This window comes from Typopeltis vanoorti, chromosome 13 (assembly GCF_054136105.1).
Source record: "Typopeltis vanoorti isolate ZY-2024b chromosome 13, IOZ_Tvanoo_1.0, whole genome shotgun sequence".
In the NCBI taxonomy this organism is placed as follows: Eukaryota; Metazoa; Arthropoda; class Arachnida; order Uropygi; family Thelyphonidae; genus Typopeltis; species Typopeltis vanoorti.
This window is the reverse complement of record NC_143561.1, coordinates 54,497,399-54,514,375: the sequence shown is the minus strand read 5'-3', so window position 1 is coordinate 54,514,375 and position 16,977 is coordinate 54,497,399. Positions and strand designations below refer to the sequence as shown.

Below are 16,977 nucleotides of genomic sequence, written 5' to 3'. Positions count from 1 at the left end.
ATTTGCGGGGTCATTTGTATACCAAATGGGTTATGCTGTTTCCAGATTGTTAATATTTCATTTATATATATATTGAAAAGCAGAGGTGAGAGGGTACATCCTTGTCGTACTCCTCTTGATATATCTTTCCATTCTGAGGTGTGTTCTAATTTAACTGCTATTTTATTTCCTGTATATATTTCTTGAATAGATTGTAAAAGTTGGTTTGGTATGTTTAAATTGGTTAATATTTTAAACAATTTTTGTCGACTAATTTTGTCAAAAGCTTTTTCATAATCAATAAACGCCACGTGTTTCTTTTTGAAATTCTCTTCTCTATTAATAATTTTAAATAAAAATTGGATCAATGCAGGATCGGCCTTTTCGGAAGCCATTTTGTTCTTCTAGTAATTTGTTTTTTACAATGCTGCTTAGTTTCTCTTTTAATATTCCTGCATATATTTTATATCCTGTATTCAGCAGGCTAATTCCCCTATAATTATTGCAATTGTCTTTATTTCCTTTTTTATAGATTGGGATGACCAGTGCTTTTTTCCAAGAGTTAGGGGTTTTTCCGGACATCCAAACCATATTAAAAAATTTCAAAAGTCTTTCATTAAATTTTTCACCTGCATTTTTGCATTTTTGTATAGTTCTATATTTATATTGTCTTCTCCTGGCGTTTTCCTATTTTTCATCTTCTTTATTATATTTTTCAGTTCTAACATTGCGATATTTTCTATTAGGTCATTCTTTGTCTTATAAAATTTTAATTCATTGTTCTCACCTGTCCAGAGATTTTGGAAATAGGTCACCCATTTTTCTAAATCTATTGTTTGTATTTTTATCTTTTCTTTTATTTCTGTATTCATGTATTTTATTACTTTATAGGTTTTGGGTTGTGGCTTAAATAAATCCTTTTCTAGTTCTGTTACGAAATTGTTCCATCTTTCTCTAGGTTTTTCCCTTACTTCTCGTTTTGCAATTGCACTATTTCTTTTATACTCTATTTCTGCTTCTATTGTTTTGGAATTTAGCCATTTCTGGTAACTGTCCTTTTTGGTTTTTATTATATTTTCTATTTCTTTGTTCCAGTCTCGTAGTCCTCTTTTTCTAATCCATTTGTGCTTTATTCCTAAGGTTTCTGTTGCTGCTTTTGTGAGAATTTGTTTCAAATTTTCCCCATTCATCTTCTATGTCACTTGATTCATGTGTGGTTTCTGTTTTTAAGTTTTAAAAAAGAAATAATAAATAATAAAAGTTAAATACGTTTCTTTTAAAATAAAAAAATCTACTTAGTCTTAAAACATTTTAGATTTGTTTTCATTATTTCACGGCCCCCCTTCAACAAAACCTATGGCCCCCAAGGGGGCCGCGGCCCACAGTTTGGGAAGCGCTGCTCTGGAGCAAGTGGTGGGGCTAACGATTTATTTAACTGCTAATTCAACCACAATAATAAAATAAATATGATACATTTACCTTTTGTGAGTGGAATTCACAAATATATCATCATCAAATTCTTAATGTACCCTCGACTAAATTATAATGGCACCATCCATAATAATGGAAGAAGAAAATTTTATATGATACTATTAATAGCATCCTTTTTAAAACCAATACAACCTTTAGCATTACCTTTTTGCCATTATGGAACCATGCAGCTGAAAGAATGTTTTCTCCAGGAAATGTTGTAGATGAAATTTGTGTCCATTCATTCAGTAAGTAATCCTAAAAGAATTTATAATTGTATTCTTTAAATGTTATGAATGGGAATTGGTTTATAATTTAATACAAAAGTTTTAAAGATAAAATAATGTTAGATAAAATGAAAAACTACTGAAATGTCTGTGATAACAAAAAACAGATGTGAAATGTTAATTATCTTCCAATATATAAAAACAATATTATTTGTGTAACAGTTTAATTACCAAGATCTATAATAGACCATTTTTACTATCTCTAATTTTGAATACTCACAGAAGTATTAATGTTTATGATTTTATTGTAACACCTTGAAAATTTAGAAATTCACTCATTATCAAAAACTAGATGAATATCCACCACTGGATCAGATGCAAAGAGCACCCTCAGTAATTATATAGTAATCTGCAATTTATCCAACTTCCAAAACAATGATCCTTCAAAGTTTCGAATCTTAAGTCAACTGACCCCTGAAACTCCACTTTAATCACGTTTTTGATTTTTTCTCTTAACACTAGATATCACTCTTTATATACTATGTAGGCAGAAATATGCTGAACTGCAACATCACATGAAATGGGTAATATATGGGGAAAAAATAGGATGGGGCATTAAATAAATTCATCACCTTTTCTTTGGAATTTCTTTTTCTTAGGGATGACATCCATTAGGATGTCATCCCTAAGAAAAAGTGATTTATATAGGGCAACTCTTGTTTGCAGTTACTTTGCTATGCAATGCAATATTTCTGTTTATTATTCTTTTTCATCAATTTTACATATTATACTGCAGACTCTTGCATTTCTTTTTGGCTGGACTAATAAACATTGACATTTCTATGTTTATTCTGACTTTCAAAAGCAAAGATTACAAGCATTTATATGTATGGTTTATTTTTGCCATTCATGTGCTGTTATGTGAAGAAATTTCATAGTGCATATTCTGCTTATTGTATGTTAAAAATAGGACTATTTGTTCTTCCTTTCTAAATTGAGTTCATTATTTTTGGTACTGCAAAACTGAGGCATCAGTGCATACAGCTGATTTCTGTCATTTGTGTGCCACAGAACTAAAAGAAAATCCTGTTAATCGTCTATGGAAAACTGGAATTTACAATTACTCTATAAATCTGTAGGCTGTATATTTTATAAAATGCTTGGAACAAAACATTTATTCCAGAAATGGCTCAGTGATCATTTGGTGCCAAAAGCAAAAGGCACACATGGAAAGAAATTAACTTTTCGAATCATTCTGCTACATAATGTTAAGTAACTGATGATAATCATATGATGATAGGAGTGGGTTCGAGGTTATATCGTAGTGTGTAGTGTTCGTGCAAGCTCCTGATAAGATAAGTATTATTTTCAGTTATCGTTGATAAAATTACTTAATATTGCGTGGTTTTGTTTGCCTTGCGTATTTTACTGCGTCTATTTGTGTGTTTTTGGTGTGTTATAAATTATTATTTGATAAACACGTTGCAATAATTATGGCACCTGTACGAAGGAAAATGGCTGCCAGTAATGATGGTTCGCCATCTTTATCAAAGAACAGTAGTATAAAAGAAATGAGTCAGTGTACTAGCTGTGAAATGTACGCGTTGCGAAGTGCAGTCGGAGTGTGGATAGATGATAATAAAGGATTGAATTTGTGTAGAAAATGTAGGGAGAATGAGGAATTGAAGTGTATTTCGGATCGTGAGTGTGATAATTTTGTCAAACTTCAGAATGAAGAAAATAGCGATATGACAAGAAACGGCAAGGTTGTACATGAGAATTATGAGAGTATGAATGTAGAAAGTGTGAATGATAGTATTAATGGTTTCTAAAAGAATAAAAAAGATGAGATAGATGCATTGAGTGAGATCGCGTTGTTGAATGGTGCGATAGAAAGGGCAAAACAGCAGCTAGAGTGCATGAACAAAAGTCGACTGAATGAACCAACCAGTAATAAAAGGTATGACAGGAAAAATAGGCGTATGAATGTGAACATGAACAAAATGAATGATAGAGTGCTGTATGGAGACTCGTTAGTATGAGGTGTGGTAATAGAGGATTTGACAAAATCGTACCAACCTGGTGCGACCATAAAGGATGTAACTGAGTCTATTAGAGAGCAAAAGGAAAGGGTGAAAGAAATGATTGTTGTGGCAGGTACGAATGATTTGAAAGGAGATAAAATGGAAATGATAGAAGACCTGAATGAATTGTTTGAGGTAGCAAAAGAAAAGAGTGAGAGAGTTAGAATGATTAGTCTTTTGCCACGGTATGACAGTGAAATGTTTAAAAGGAGGGCCATAATTGCGAATGACTTTATGCGTAGGTTATGTATGACGAGTGGTGTGGAATTTGTGGACGTGTGGAGTGAGTTTGATGGGCGAAAGGATCTATATAAGATGGATGGCCTGCATTTGAATGGTTATGGTGTAAGAAGACTTGAGAGAGTGTTGCTGAATGTAGTGGATGTGCAAATTCAGGGAAACTAGATTTGTTAAGGGGGGGGGGAGTAGATATACAGTCCTTAGGGAGGCAGTTGAATGTAAGAATGAATATAATATGCTAGAGCAAATAAGGACAACAAACCAGAGTGGGATAGTTAATATAAGGCATCAAGGTAGGGTTGGGGCTAATGGGGAGTCTTAAATTCATGTACACTAATACTAGGAGTATTAGGAACAAGAAGGAAGAGTTTTTGGCCATGGTTGGCACTGCCAGACCACAGGTTATTGGTATTAGTGAAACATGGCTGACTGTAGATGATATAGCTAGTGGGATTGAATGTGATGGGTATAGTGTGTTCAGGAATGACAGAGAGAATAAAATGGGGGGAGGAGTATTGTTGATGATAGCTGATGAGCTACAGCCAAGGAGAATAGAAGTTGAATTGCAGGATAGAGAAAAGAGCACATTTGAGGCCATTTGGTGTGCGATTGTGGCTAGCAGAACTAAATATACAATTGGGTGCTGCTATAGACCAGGTGATGGAAAAGATGGTGGTGACAGTATACACAAGCAAATAGAAGAAATTAGTGGAAGGAGGGTGATTATTATGGGAGATTTCAACTATGGTCGCATTGATTGGAGTGAGGAGAGGACACACGGGAGGAAGGAATTGGATTTTATGCGGTTATTAAGGAATAACTATCTGCGACAGCATGTAATGTAAAATACTAGGGGTCAGAGAGTGCTTGACCTAGTAATTACATCTGAGGATTTGGCTGTAACAAATATGACCACATTGCCACCAATCGGTGAGAGTGATCATAGGGTCTTGACTTGGGAGGTGGCTAAAGGTGTAGAATTTTCAATTAAGACAGGGTACATGTGGAATTATCGGGCGGGAAAGTATGACACGCTTAGGAGTTTGATTGGCTCAGTGCCATGGCATGTACAACTGCAAGGACTAGAAGTTGATAGCGCATGGGAGGTAGTTAGGAAGTGCTTGCATGAAGCAATGGCTGACTGTTTACCTAGAGTCCAAATAATAAATCAAGTAGGGGTTAAATGGATGAATAACACCATTAAGCTTGAGCTGCAAAAAAAGAAACAACTATGGAGGGAATTTAAGGAGAAAGGTGACCGGCAGGCACATGAACGGTATAAAGCACAGGCCAGAAGGGTGAAGAGTGTGGTAAGAAAAGCAAAAAAGGATTATGAAAGAACATTGGCCATGCAGGCTAAAGAGAATCCTAAACAGTTTTTTAGATATGTAGCAAGTAAAAGGAAAAATGTACATGGCAGAATGATTTTAAAGAATGCCGATGGTAGGGAGGTAACTGAATCAGTTGAGATAGCTGAGTTACTGAGTGAGCACTTTGCAAGAATATATCATCCAGGTGGTGACATTGCCGAAATGAATAAACCAGTAGATTATACAGGAATTATGGTGAATGAAGTGGAGGTGAGTAGTCTATTGCATAACCTCAATGTCAATACATCTGTGGGATTGGATGGTATACCAGCTCGTGTAGTACGAGAAGCAGCTAAAGAATTGTCAGTACCCTTGACCATTTTGTTTAATTTGAGTCTCGGGTCTGGGTTAGTCCCGAGCGAGTGGAAGGAGGGGGAAAATAGTTCCACTGCATAAAGGTGGTTCCAAGACTGCTGTTGTAAATTACCGACCGATTAGCATATCAGGCATCATTGTCAAGGTCTTAGAGAAATTAGTCAAGAAAAGAATACAGGATTGGATAGATGAAAATGGGATATTGCATGGGTGACAACATGGTTTTGTGAAGGGTAGATCATGCCTCAGTAACTTGCTCACGTTTTATAACACAGTGACGGCTGAACTGGATAGGGGTAATGGGTTTACAGTGATACTACTGGACCTTGCCAAGGCCTTTGACAGGATACCACATGGAACCCTAATCAGTAAACTGGAGCAGATGGGGATAGATATAGGGTTGGTAAGATGGATAGGAGGGTGGTTGAAGGAGAGATACCAGAGAGTGGTTTATTCAGGAGTGGAGTCAAAAAGACGTCTTGTGACTAGTGGAGTGCCGCAGGGCTCTGTTCTTGGACCACTGCTTTTCAATTTGTTCATCAATGATATTGGAAAGGATTTGAGAGGAAGTGTTCACTTGTTTGCTGATGATGCAAAGTTGGGTAGAGCAATTGTGAGTGCACAGGATGTCAAAATTTTACAGGATGATTTGGATAGTTTGGAGGACTGGGCTAGGAAAAATGGATGTCAGTTTAATGTGGCAAAGTGTAAGGTTATGCACTTTGGGGTAAAAAGAACAGCAGCAGTATATCGCATTGGTGGAACCGTACTCCAGGAGATTGATGAGGCCAGGGATTTGGGAGTGCTGGTGGATAGGGAGTTGAAGTGACTAAAACAGCTCACCAAATCACTTGGCTTATGAAAAATACTTTAACATGCAGAGACAAACAAGTTGTTGTTCCTCTGTATTGAGCCTTGATAAGACCCCATCTGGACTTCTGTGCCCAGTTATGGGCACCAGGGTTTCTTCGTGATGGGGAGGAAGTGGAGAGGGTCCAGAGACGAGTGACCAAGATGATAGCAGGACTGTGGAATGAACCTTATGAGAATAGGTTGTGGATTTGTGGGTTGCAGAAATTGGACGATAGGCAAAGGAGGGGTGATATGATTGAGACATTCAAATTACTGAAGGGTTTTTATAAGATTGATCCAGAAGATATTTTTGAAAATATGACTGGTGGTGGGAGGACTAGGGGCCATGCATGGAAGCTGGGCAAGAGCGTGGTTGACAAGGGTGTTAGAGCTAGGTTTTTTACTTGGAGAGTGGTGAATGAGTGGAATAAGCTTCCAGAGTCTGTTGTGGGTGCTACGACCGTGAATGAGTTCAAGGCAAGATATGATAGATACTGTGTGAATGTTGAATAGTTGTTCCAGACATGATGTTAGGGCCTCCCTCGATGAGTCTGTCGACTCCTTGGAGTTTCCCGGAACAATAATAATAATAATAATAATAATAATAATAATATATGTGGACAATCATTTAGCAAAATTATTTGCGATTTTACTTTAAAGCTGAATAATATAAATTAGTTTTTCTGAGTATTTAATTAATGCAATGTGTATTTTAATTGTACAAATATGCAAGAAATACAGACTACCCAAGGAATAGAGAATGGTTAATTTTTAGAATATGAAATTATTAATAACATAAAACAATTTTACTCCCCACAGATTTTGAACATATACTCCAGTTTCTTCGACAACCGGAAATTAGTATACTGTTAGTTTTTAGAGAAATAAAATGATAATTAGAGCTTTCAAGATATATTGCTGTGGATGTCTAGAAATATGCTAAGAGAATCAGAGAATTTCCATTACTTAAAAGCTGAATATAAATTAAGTCTTATAAATAAAGGTAATGTGTATTTTATTTGTTTAAATATTCAAGAAATATGGTCTATCCAGAGTACTTAAAGAGAGTCATTTGTTTTCACAATATGAAGTTATAACATAAACCTGTTTTACTCACTAAAGATTTTGAACATATACTTCAGCCTCTTTGATAAGTAGAAATTAGTACGCTTAGTTTTTAGAGAAATAAAACTGCTAATTCCAGCATTTGAAATACATTATTGTAGATGTTTAGTAATTTGCTAAGAGAATCTGAGGATTTTCATCATAACTAATTTAACTTGTGTTAGCATTCTCATACTGTCTAAATGTCAACAACAACATATCTGGGTCGAAATGCACACATTTCACATAATATAATGGTGTTTAAGTATTGCATATAAATGAGGGAAAGTAACATGTTCATTGCCAATAACTTGCATTACTTTTAGTAGCTTTAATACAGATTATACAAACATAAAATCACTTAGTCATCTTTATTTCTACTTAATATTCTTTGCAGTACCATAAAAAATACTGTTATTTTATTCATTAAAAAATTAATCCGGAATATTCTACACATTAATATGTTAGAATAAACGTTGATTTTATACAATAAAATTGTGAAATTGCTGTAATATACAAGAAACAAAAAAGAATAAAACATGGGAGATATACACTTCAATATAATAAAAGTAACCATTTCTTTTAGTGGTAATTTATAGGTAAATTAAAGTCAACCAAATTCATATCTGTTAATGTTGTTGATTAATTTAAGGTCTCACAAAAACTTTAGAAAAAGTCAACTGGTTATATTTGAACTAACTACTCTTGCTAAATAAATGTAATATCTGTGAACATGCCTTATTTTATTACTGAAGTTTTGGCTTATGAAAAAAATGTTCTTAAATTAGTTATTATTTAAAAGTAACTACTTTATTATTTTTTTATTTTATTTTAATAACAGATGCAAAATAGTACGGAAAACTCCCCCATCAGTTTAGCTAAAAAAACGTGTTTGATACACAAAGTGCACGTGTAAAGGCGAGTACTTCCATGCAATACAGGGCCAGAAAAAAAATTTCTTTATTATTTTACATATACCTCCTTGAATAAAATAGTCATTATTCATTACGATTTCTTTGAAATACTATCACTTTTTATGTAGAAGTAAGCTAAAGTAAAATAACACATAATGTGTAATATATAACAAAAGAAAAATCATGATCTTGCAGATAAATCTTAAATACTACATTTTTCCTACTTTTCTTATGAATAATGTCAATTAGATGCTATTACATAGCAGTCAGCAATAATTAAATTTCACAAAAACCAGTTACTTTTTGTAAAATTGATCCCTGATTTGCTTCTTGGTATATTATATTTGTTTAAATGCAAGTGCAATACTATGAGTTTTACACTTTGGCAGATATGATTATTAAGTGCAAAATAAAAGGCTTCAGAAAAGTATCAGTGGCAACTGATGCAATTTCCCAGAAAGTGCCAATATTAGTTACAGTTCGCTCATGTCAAATTCAGATTTCTTGGAGAAAACCCTGCCCATTTCATTGAACAGCGATGTTTTGAAAAGCAAAGTAAATTTCATATTGTCTATTTCCTTATATATATATTTTTTTTTGGGGGGGGGGGGATTGGAATGAGAGAATGATTTATCTCATTGTTTTGGAATGTGTGATTCTAACACTTTCAGTCAGGCCACTAACTCAATATCATGCAAAAGATTGGTTTGCCACACTGAATCTTCACCAATACCTCCCTTTAAAAACAACCTGGGCATCTTGTCAAATTAATTACAAGCACAGGTATCTTCTAATTCATTTCTGAACTATAACTGTTTTTGTAAGAAATAAACAACATGTACTGTGATTTGGTTCTTGACTGCCAAGCAGATGATAAAAGCTTTATTCCCATGCCAGCTGCTGTGGTGTTATACTGGGTTTTGCTTGTGAGATCACAACAACACCCAGTCACCTATGACCAACTTAGAAGTTGTAAATTTAAATATACCTGGTTACTGAGTTGAACATAAGTATTCAAATAATTTTTTTTTTTGCAGTTTTTGCTTTCTTGAAAATATATTTCTGTAATACCTGATTAGGTTACTTTTAACTGAAATTAGTTTAGAAAGAAATTATTTCCGAGAATTTCTTTATTTAACACAAAACATACAGAATGAGATTTTGTCCAACTGCATTGAATTAAAGATGAAAATTTCAAATATTTTGCAGTAAGATATGTTTAAATCCTGATATTTGTCTTTTGTGAATTCTAAGCTTTGTTAAGCTGTATTCCAAACTCAAATAATTTAATCTGGCAGCTATAGGAATGATTCAGAATGAATGAATAGTAACCTCAGCTGTATTGCATATTGTTATTAATGGCTAAAGATAACTTGAGGTAAGGTAATGGTTAGCAATTTGTTGGCTTACTATTAAACTTTTCAGTCAGTAAACAGGATATGTAAAAAAAAAAAAAAACATTCATTATATGAAGAGCAAGAAAACAAAAATCCTACGAATTTTTATTAAGTTAGTGTAATTAAAAATAACATATCTAGCTAACATGTCTTTCATAAAATTGAGCAAAAAATTTCAGCAACATTTCTAGTATTTTACTAGAAATATGATGAAGAACCTGAATCAGATACCTTGTTCTCTTGTACTGATTGGAATAATAAAAGATGGCAAATACCAGTAATACAGAATGCATCAAATCAAAGAAGCCCTATCCAGGGCAATTTGCAGACAGAACTAACATGCAAAATATCCTCAAACTTGGGGTACCCTAACCAGATCATGAGGAAGTGATTTTGACAATACAAAAAATTAAGCTGTATAACTGAGAGGAGACCTCCACATAGCCTTTAAAGGAATGCAGAGAACCGACCAGAGCTTCTGACCTAATGTCCAATCCTCACCTTCTTGTGGTGCACCCTGTTGGGTATCTACCTGGATACTGAACGAATGAGATTGAACTGGCAATTTGGGATTTAGCCGACCAAATTGTATTCTTATTGGCTTAAACCAATATAGAAAATGATGATACAACATGACAAATTTCATGCCGGCTGGGGCATCGCCCGGTTAAACAACGCGCCCGTTGTTTTCGCCAAGGAAAATAGTGAAAAGTCAGCTACTGGAACAAATCTGAAAGCACATCCCAACTCAACATCACCAGAGTTAAAGATCGGTACTATCAACATAAGAAGCCTGAAGGGCAAAGAAATGGAGTTAGCCGAGGAATTAGATAAGTGCCAGATCGACATAATAGGGTTGACTGAAACAAAAAAGACACAAAGTGGTGAGATCTTTCTGAGCAATGAATACAAAATGTTATATTCAGGAAATGACAATCAAGGAAAAGAAGGAATAGCCATAGTATTCAACACAAAATACAAGGCTAATCTTCCTGAATGGCAGGCAGTCTCAAGTAGAGTGATGTAGGCAAATATCAGAATGGGGAATTGGACAATGAGACTTATTTGTGCCTATGGTTCCACAGAAGGTTCTACTAAGGTAGAAGTGGAGGAATTTTTTGATGCTTTAGAAAAAGCAACTGACACAATGAAAAAGGAAAAGTTGGTTCTTGTTGGGGATCTAAATAGCAGAGTAGGAAATGATTGTCAGACATACAAAAATATTTTGGGAAAATTTGGAGAAAAGAGCAAAGCTTATAATAATGGCAAATACCTGGTGGATTTCTAGAAAAGGCATATGACAAGGTGCCAAGAGAGAAGCTATTCAATATGCTACAGTTATATGGTGTCAATGGGGCATTATATCAAGCTATACTTAGTCTGTATTTGAGCTGTAAGTCAGCAGTTAGAATTGAAGGAAGTGGAGGAAGATGGTTTAATGTTAAATCTGGTGTGAGACAAGGATGTACATTATCCCGTCTGTTATTCATTATCTATATGGATCACATTATGAAGGAAAGTGGTATTACACATGATATCAAAATTAGAGATGTTAATGTCAGCTCTTTGATTTATGCGGACGATGTTATACTTCTAAATAAATCTGCTACAAGTTTGCAAGAGTCCCTGACTAAATTGAATAACGGTTGTAATAGATATGGTATGAAGGTCAGCATTAAAAAGACAAAGACAATGAAAATAGGTAGAATTGTTGAAAATGTCAACTGCGTTGTGAACGGGGAACCTGTGGAACAAGTAAAACATTAAGCTACTTAGGCATGATTTTTAGTGAAGATGGTAAATTAAATATGGAAATAGACAACAGAATCAGCAATACTGGTATGGTAGGAAGTCAATTGAATAAATACATATGGAATAAGAGAGAAATTAGTTGGAACACTAAATTAGCTGTATACAAGACAGCGTTCAAACCAGTTTTAAATTATGGATCTGAGAGCTGGGTCAGAAGTAAAACACTTGACCAGAGACTAGAGACCACAGATATGAGAGTCCTGAGAAAGATTAGAGGCGTGAACAGATGGCATCAATGGCAATATCATATTAAAAACAAGGATATTAGGAAAGAATTTGACATTGCCAGCATCCAGGAATGCGTTAGCAGAGCTAATCTCAGGTGGTATGGTCACTTAAACAGAATGGGCAAGGAAAGATTAGCAAAACAAGTGTTCTTTGCCAAGATATAGGTGGATTGATACAGTACAATGTGCCTTAGACGATAGAAATATAAGATCTGATAATGGTAATACTGGAGTCTTGAGAAGTAACAGAGTGATTTGGAGGAAAATTGTAGATAGGAAGTTAGTAATGATGTAAATTTTTCATGTAGTACTATCATATCCTGTACACCCCTTGAGGGTACATGTCAGGAATTTGTTGATGATGAAAAATTAGCTCAAAAGTGATCGACAGGGGGAAATATGACACTGTTAGTGTGAGAAAATTACATTAATGTGAATGGAATAGCATGTGGATGTCACCGACTCTGAATCATTTCAAAAATGAAGTTATTAGATGTTTATTTCACTCATTTCATAAAATAATGTGATATAAAAAAACAGATCACATAGAGTTAACATGCTGCAAGGAGATGCGGATGATCAGTGTGTTGGCCTTTGTGCAGGACCAACAGCTGATACTGCCATACACCACTGCCTACAGAAAAATGCAAATGATCTGTTGAAAGGTTTCACATGTCATGTGTGAAAGGTTTCACACATGACATTTTGCGATTTTGTCTCAAATCTGACAGGTGAAGAATGCTTGCCCTGATACACCATGCTTTTGAGGCAACCTCAAAGCCAAAAAGTCACAGAGGTTAAGATCTAGTGAATACAGTGCCCATTTCATAGAAAATAAGTGAATAATTATTTTATCCTCTGTGAAATGTTGATGTAATAAGTGTTGAACTTCATGTTCTATGTTGGGGAGGTGCTCCATCTTGTATCAACACCGTTGTGTTCAGGCATCTTCTTTACTGCAGTTGTGGGATGATGAAACTGATCAATGTGCATCTGTAACCATGTGTGTTACAGATGTGCAATGCCAAGAAATTATATTCTTGATTTAATCCTTTATTATCATTATCTGAGACCTCTAGAGAGTCGAGGACTCATCGAGGGAGGCTATAAATCACACAAAAAGCTGTCATACCTTCCTTAAATTCATTCACACTGGATGCATCACTAATCCCTAAAGACAAACTATTCTAATCACTGTGAGAGAAAAACTTAGCTCTTACCCCTTTCTTGACTGTGAACAAACTTAACTTCCATGGATGCCCCTGTGTTCTCTCCCCACCTTCCATATAACGAAAAATTTCATCAGTTGATATCCTATAACACCCATTCAAAAGTTTATAGACCTCTATCATATCATCCCTCTTTCTCCTGTTAACCAGAGTCTGTAATCCACATACTCACAATCTGTCCTTATAATCTAAATCCCATAATCCAGATATAATCTTTATGACTCTTCTTTGCACCCTTTCCACAGCTTCTTTATTCCTTTGGAATCTGGGAGACCAAATCTGCGCACAATAATCCAGATGTAGTCTTATCAAAGCCTTATAAAGAAGCAAAATGACTTCATTTTCCTTAGATGTCAAGGTTCGCTTCAACATTGCAATTATCCTCTGCTGTTGTATTTGCAACTTTTGCTATGTGACCTTTCAAATTCCTATCCACCAATATGCCAAGATCCCTTGCTTCCTCAATTTCTTGTAGCATAACCCCGCTATCATAATATGCTGCTGGAACTCTAATCATGCCAAAGTGCATAACTTTAAACTGACAGCCATTTTTATTTGCCCAATTTTCCAGCCTATTCAAATCATTTTGTAAGACCTGAATATCAGTAGCATCCCTGATTGCCCTGCCTATCTTCACACCATCGCACATCTGATGTTAGACCCTGCCTGATGTCATTAATGTAGAGATAGAATGATAATGGCCCAAGAAAATTGAACCCTGAGATACACCACTGGTCACATTAAATCTGGCAGATTCACACCCACTGTATACCACTTTTTGATATCCATCTGTCAACCATCCCCTGATCCAAGTGAAGGGCTTATATTCCCATCCCATATTCTTCAGTCTATGCAAGAGCCTTTCGTGTGGTATCAAATGCCTTAGAAAAATCCAACATAATCATAGTGTATTCATTCCCTTTATACAACTCAGCCGGTAACATTGTTATAAAATATGAGCAGATTGCTAAAACATGACCTTCCTTTAGTAAACCCATGCTGCTCCTCACAGAGTATAGCTTATTTGTCTACCCATTTCTGTATGCCAGTTCTTACCAACTTCTCTAAAATCTTCACTACCACACTAGAGATACTGAGAGGTCAGTAGTTAGAGACATCAGTTTTTGCACTATTCTTGTACAATGGAATTATCATACAACAAATTAAAGATACCAAGAAATTACATACTTGGTTTAATCCTTTATCCAAGTGTAAGCAAACAAGTTTGCACCTGAACTATTTTCGGGGCTGGAACAACTCGTATAAAGAAGCTAAGAATTCAAATCACTTGCCTTAGTATCCCATAATGCAAAGCACATCTCCTTGCGCACATGTATAATGCTATGCATTATGGGAAGGGTCACTACCCAAATATTAATATACCTCTGGTCTGGCTCCCACTGGTGAGACCTCAATAAAGATCGAAACTGGTCTAGGTAGTGACTTTCCATAATGCATAGCATTATACATGTCTGCAAGGAGACTTGCTTTGCATTATGGGATACTAAGGCAAGTGATATGAAGTCTTAGCTTCTTTATACGAGTTGTCCCAGTCCTGAAATTGTTCAAGTGAAAACGTGTTTGTTTACACTTGGATAAAGGATTAAACCAAGTATATAATTTCTTGGTATCTTTAATTAACAGTATAACCAAGTGGAAAAACTTCCAAGGAACTATCATACATTCCTTCCAGTCCTGTGGTATCATTCCTGAGCTAAGACTCAAGTTATACAAACATGTGAAGGGCCTAGCCAATTCAGCTGAACATTCTTTAGCATATATGCTGATATTTCATTTGTCCCTATTGATAAATTCTTATCCAGGTTATGTAACAGCTCTTCAATCTCATTTTCATGAACCTCTAACTCTTCATCCAATGTAGCGGTAGCACTGTGCACCATGTTACTTACACCTGATTTAACTGAACAATCTCATCAGTTTCCGATGAATGATACATGATGAAATATCTAATGATAACCCAATGAAAATGACCATTTAACTACTAAAAACTACATTTAAGGTGATGCGGTTTCTCTATGAACATGAGTGTAGTTTATGAGCACTGTTGACTACAGATTTGACTAGACCATATTTCTGACAAGGGTGATGATATGAGTTAGAATCAATATAAAGGGTGATCACAATTAACGTATCCCTTTCAAGGCCTTGTGGAGGACCACACAGTGATCGAAATGCCAGGCAACTTTGCAGGAATACAGTGTCCATCATGTGGAAGCGATATCTGAGAAAACAAATAGTGGTTCTAAAATTCATTGCCAGGGAGCACTGCTTGATTTTTATTCACTTCCATCATGCATTCATGGGCTGTACTGTTCACTGTATTTCCTTTCCTGATATGCCACAAACTGTATCCTTCGCACAGTGTCTTCAACAGTAGAATGCAGCCAGTTGGGACTAATGTTTCGCATATGCTGCATTATGCTGTCTTTCAGCGCTAGCAAGTTATCAGGATGATCCCGATAAACTGTCCTTGAGAAATCCTCAGAGCCAGAAGACCCGGGGTTCAGATCAGGTGAACAAGGTGGCCATGCAGTAGGAAATGCAGAGTTGATCCCTCTGGCTTCCATGAAATGTTCTTGAAGAACCTCTGTACGGATCAACGGATGTGTGGAGGGCCCAATGCATGAAAATGACTGAACGCATGCAGTAGCACTGCTATGGCAAAACAAAATTGTATATCATATTGCAATACCTCTCTGCAGTAACTGAGCAGGTCACAGGACCTAACAGGCAAATGTCCTCAAGGAAGAATGGTTTAAATGATGAATGAAGCTGTAAACACCTAGCAAACAGTAATTAGATGAATTCAAAGTAATTGTTGGATTGCATGTGAGTTTTGCATAGCCCATAACCAGAAATTGTGTCTTCACAGCTTCGTTCAATGAGCCTCATCTCCCCACAAAAATCATCCACGGTCATAGAGCATCCTACACCACTCAAGCAAGGAATATCAAAGCAAGTGTCAGTTGATTTTCACTAGGTGGCTAAGGTGTCAGATGTTCATTTGTTTTTCTCCTGCATTTCCCATTTATTTTATGCACCTGTCCTTCAGGAAGCTTTACATTTTTATGTAGTTCATTTCAGAGAGTGAAAAGTGACATGAGTTTTCGTTTTTTGCTATAACAGTGCTGGGCTAGGCTAACATTTCATTGCTAGTTTCTTCTCATTTCTTGTTACTTAATGGACACCTGGACTCTTACATCCTTGACTGTGAAGGATTACCAACCATGACAAATGAGAGTCCAAAACTACTGAAGCAGCAAAGCAAAGACCCCCCACACACACACAATTCGTGCTGTGGGCACAATTGATGTATCATCATCATCTTCATCAAATTCCTGCCTGGTACCTTCAAGGGGTGTACAGGATATGATAGTATTACATGAAAAATATTACATCATTACTAACTTCCTATCTACAATTTTCCTCAAATCAGTCTGTTACTTGTCAAGACTCCAACATTATCAGATCTTATATTTCTATCTTCTAAGGCACTTTGTACCGTATCAATCCACCTATATCTTAATCTTCCTCTGGGATGTTTTGCTGCCAACCTGGCAGAGAACATTTGTTTTGCTAATCTTTCTTCACCCATTCTGTTTAAGTGACCATACCACCTGAGATTAGCTCTGCTAACGCATTCCTGGATGCTGACAATGTCAAGTTCTTTCCTAATATTCTCGTTTTTAATATGATATTGTCATTGATGCCAACTGTTCACGCCTATAATCTTTCT

At 35.7% G+C, this 16,977-nt stretch overlaps 1 protein-coding gene across 3 annotated transcripts in view; it reads right to left on the bottom strand.

The window, feature by feature from the left end:
- The window catches only part of MED16 (mediator complex subunit 16), a 200,591-nt gene that overhangs the window by 166,871 nt on the left and 16,743 nt on the right, over positions 1–16,977 (bottom strand). For all 3 annotated transcript variants that reach the window (XM_090402741.1, XM_090402742.1, XM_090402743.1), the window contains exon 4: positions 1,615–1,707. In XM_090402741.1, coding sequence (XP_090258867.1) covers positions 1,615–1,707 — 93 coding nt within the window. The remainder of the gene's footprint in view (positions 1–1,614; positions 1,708–16,977) is intronic.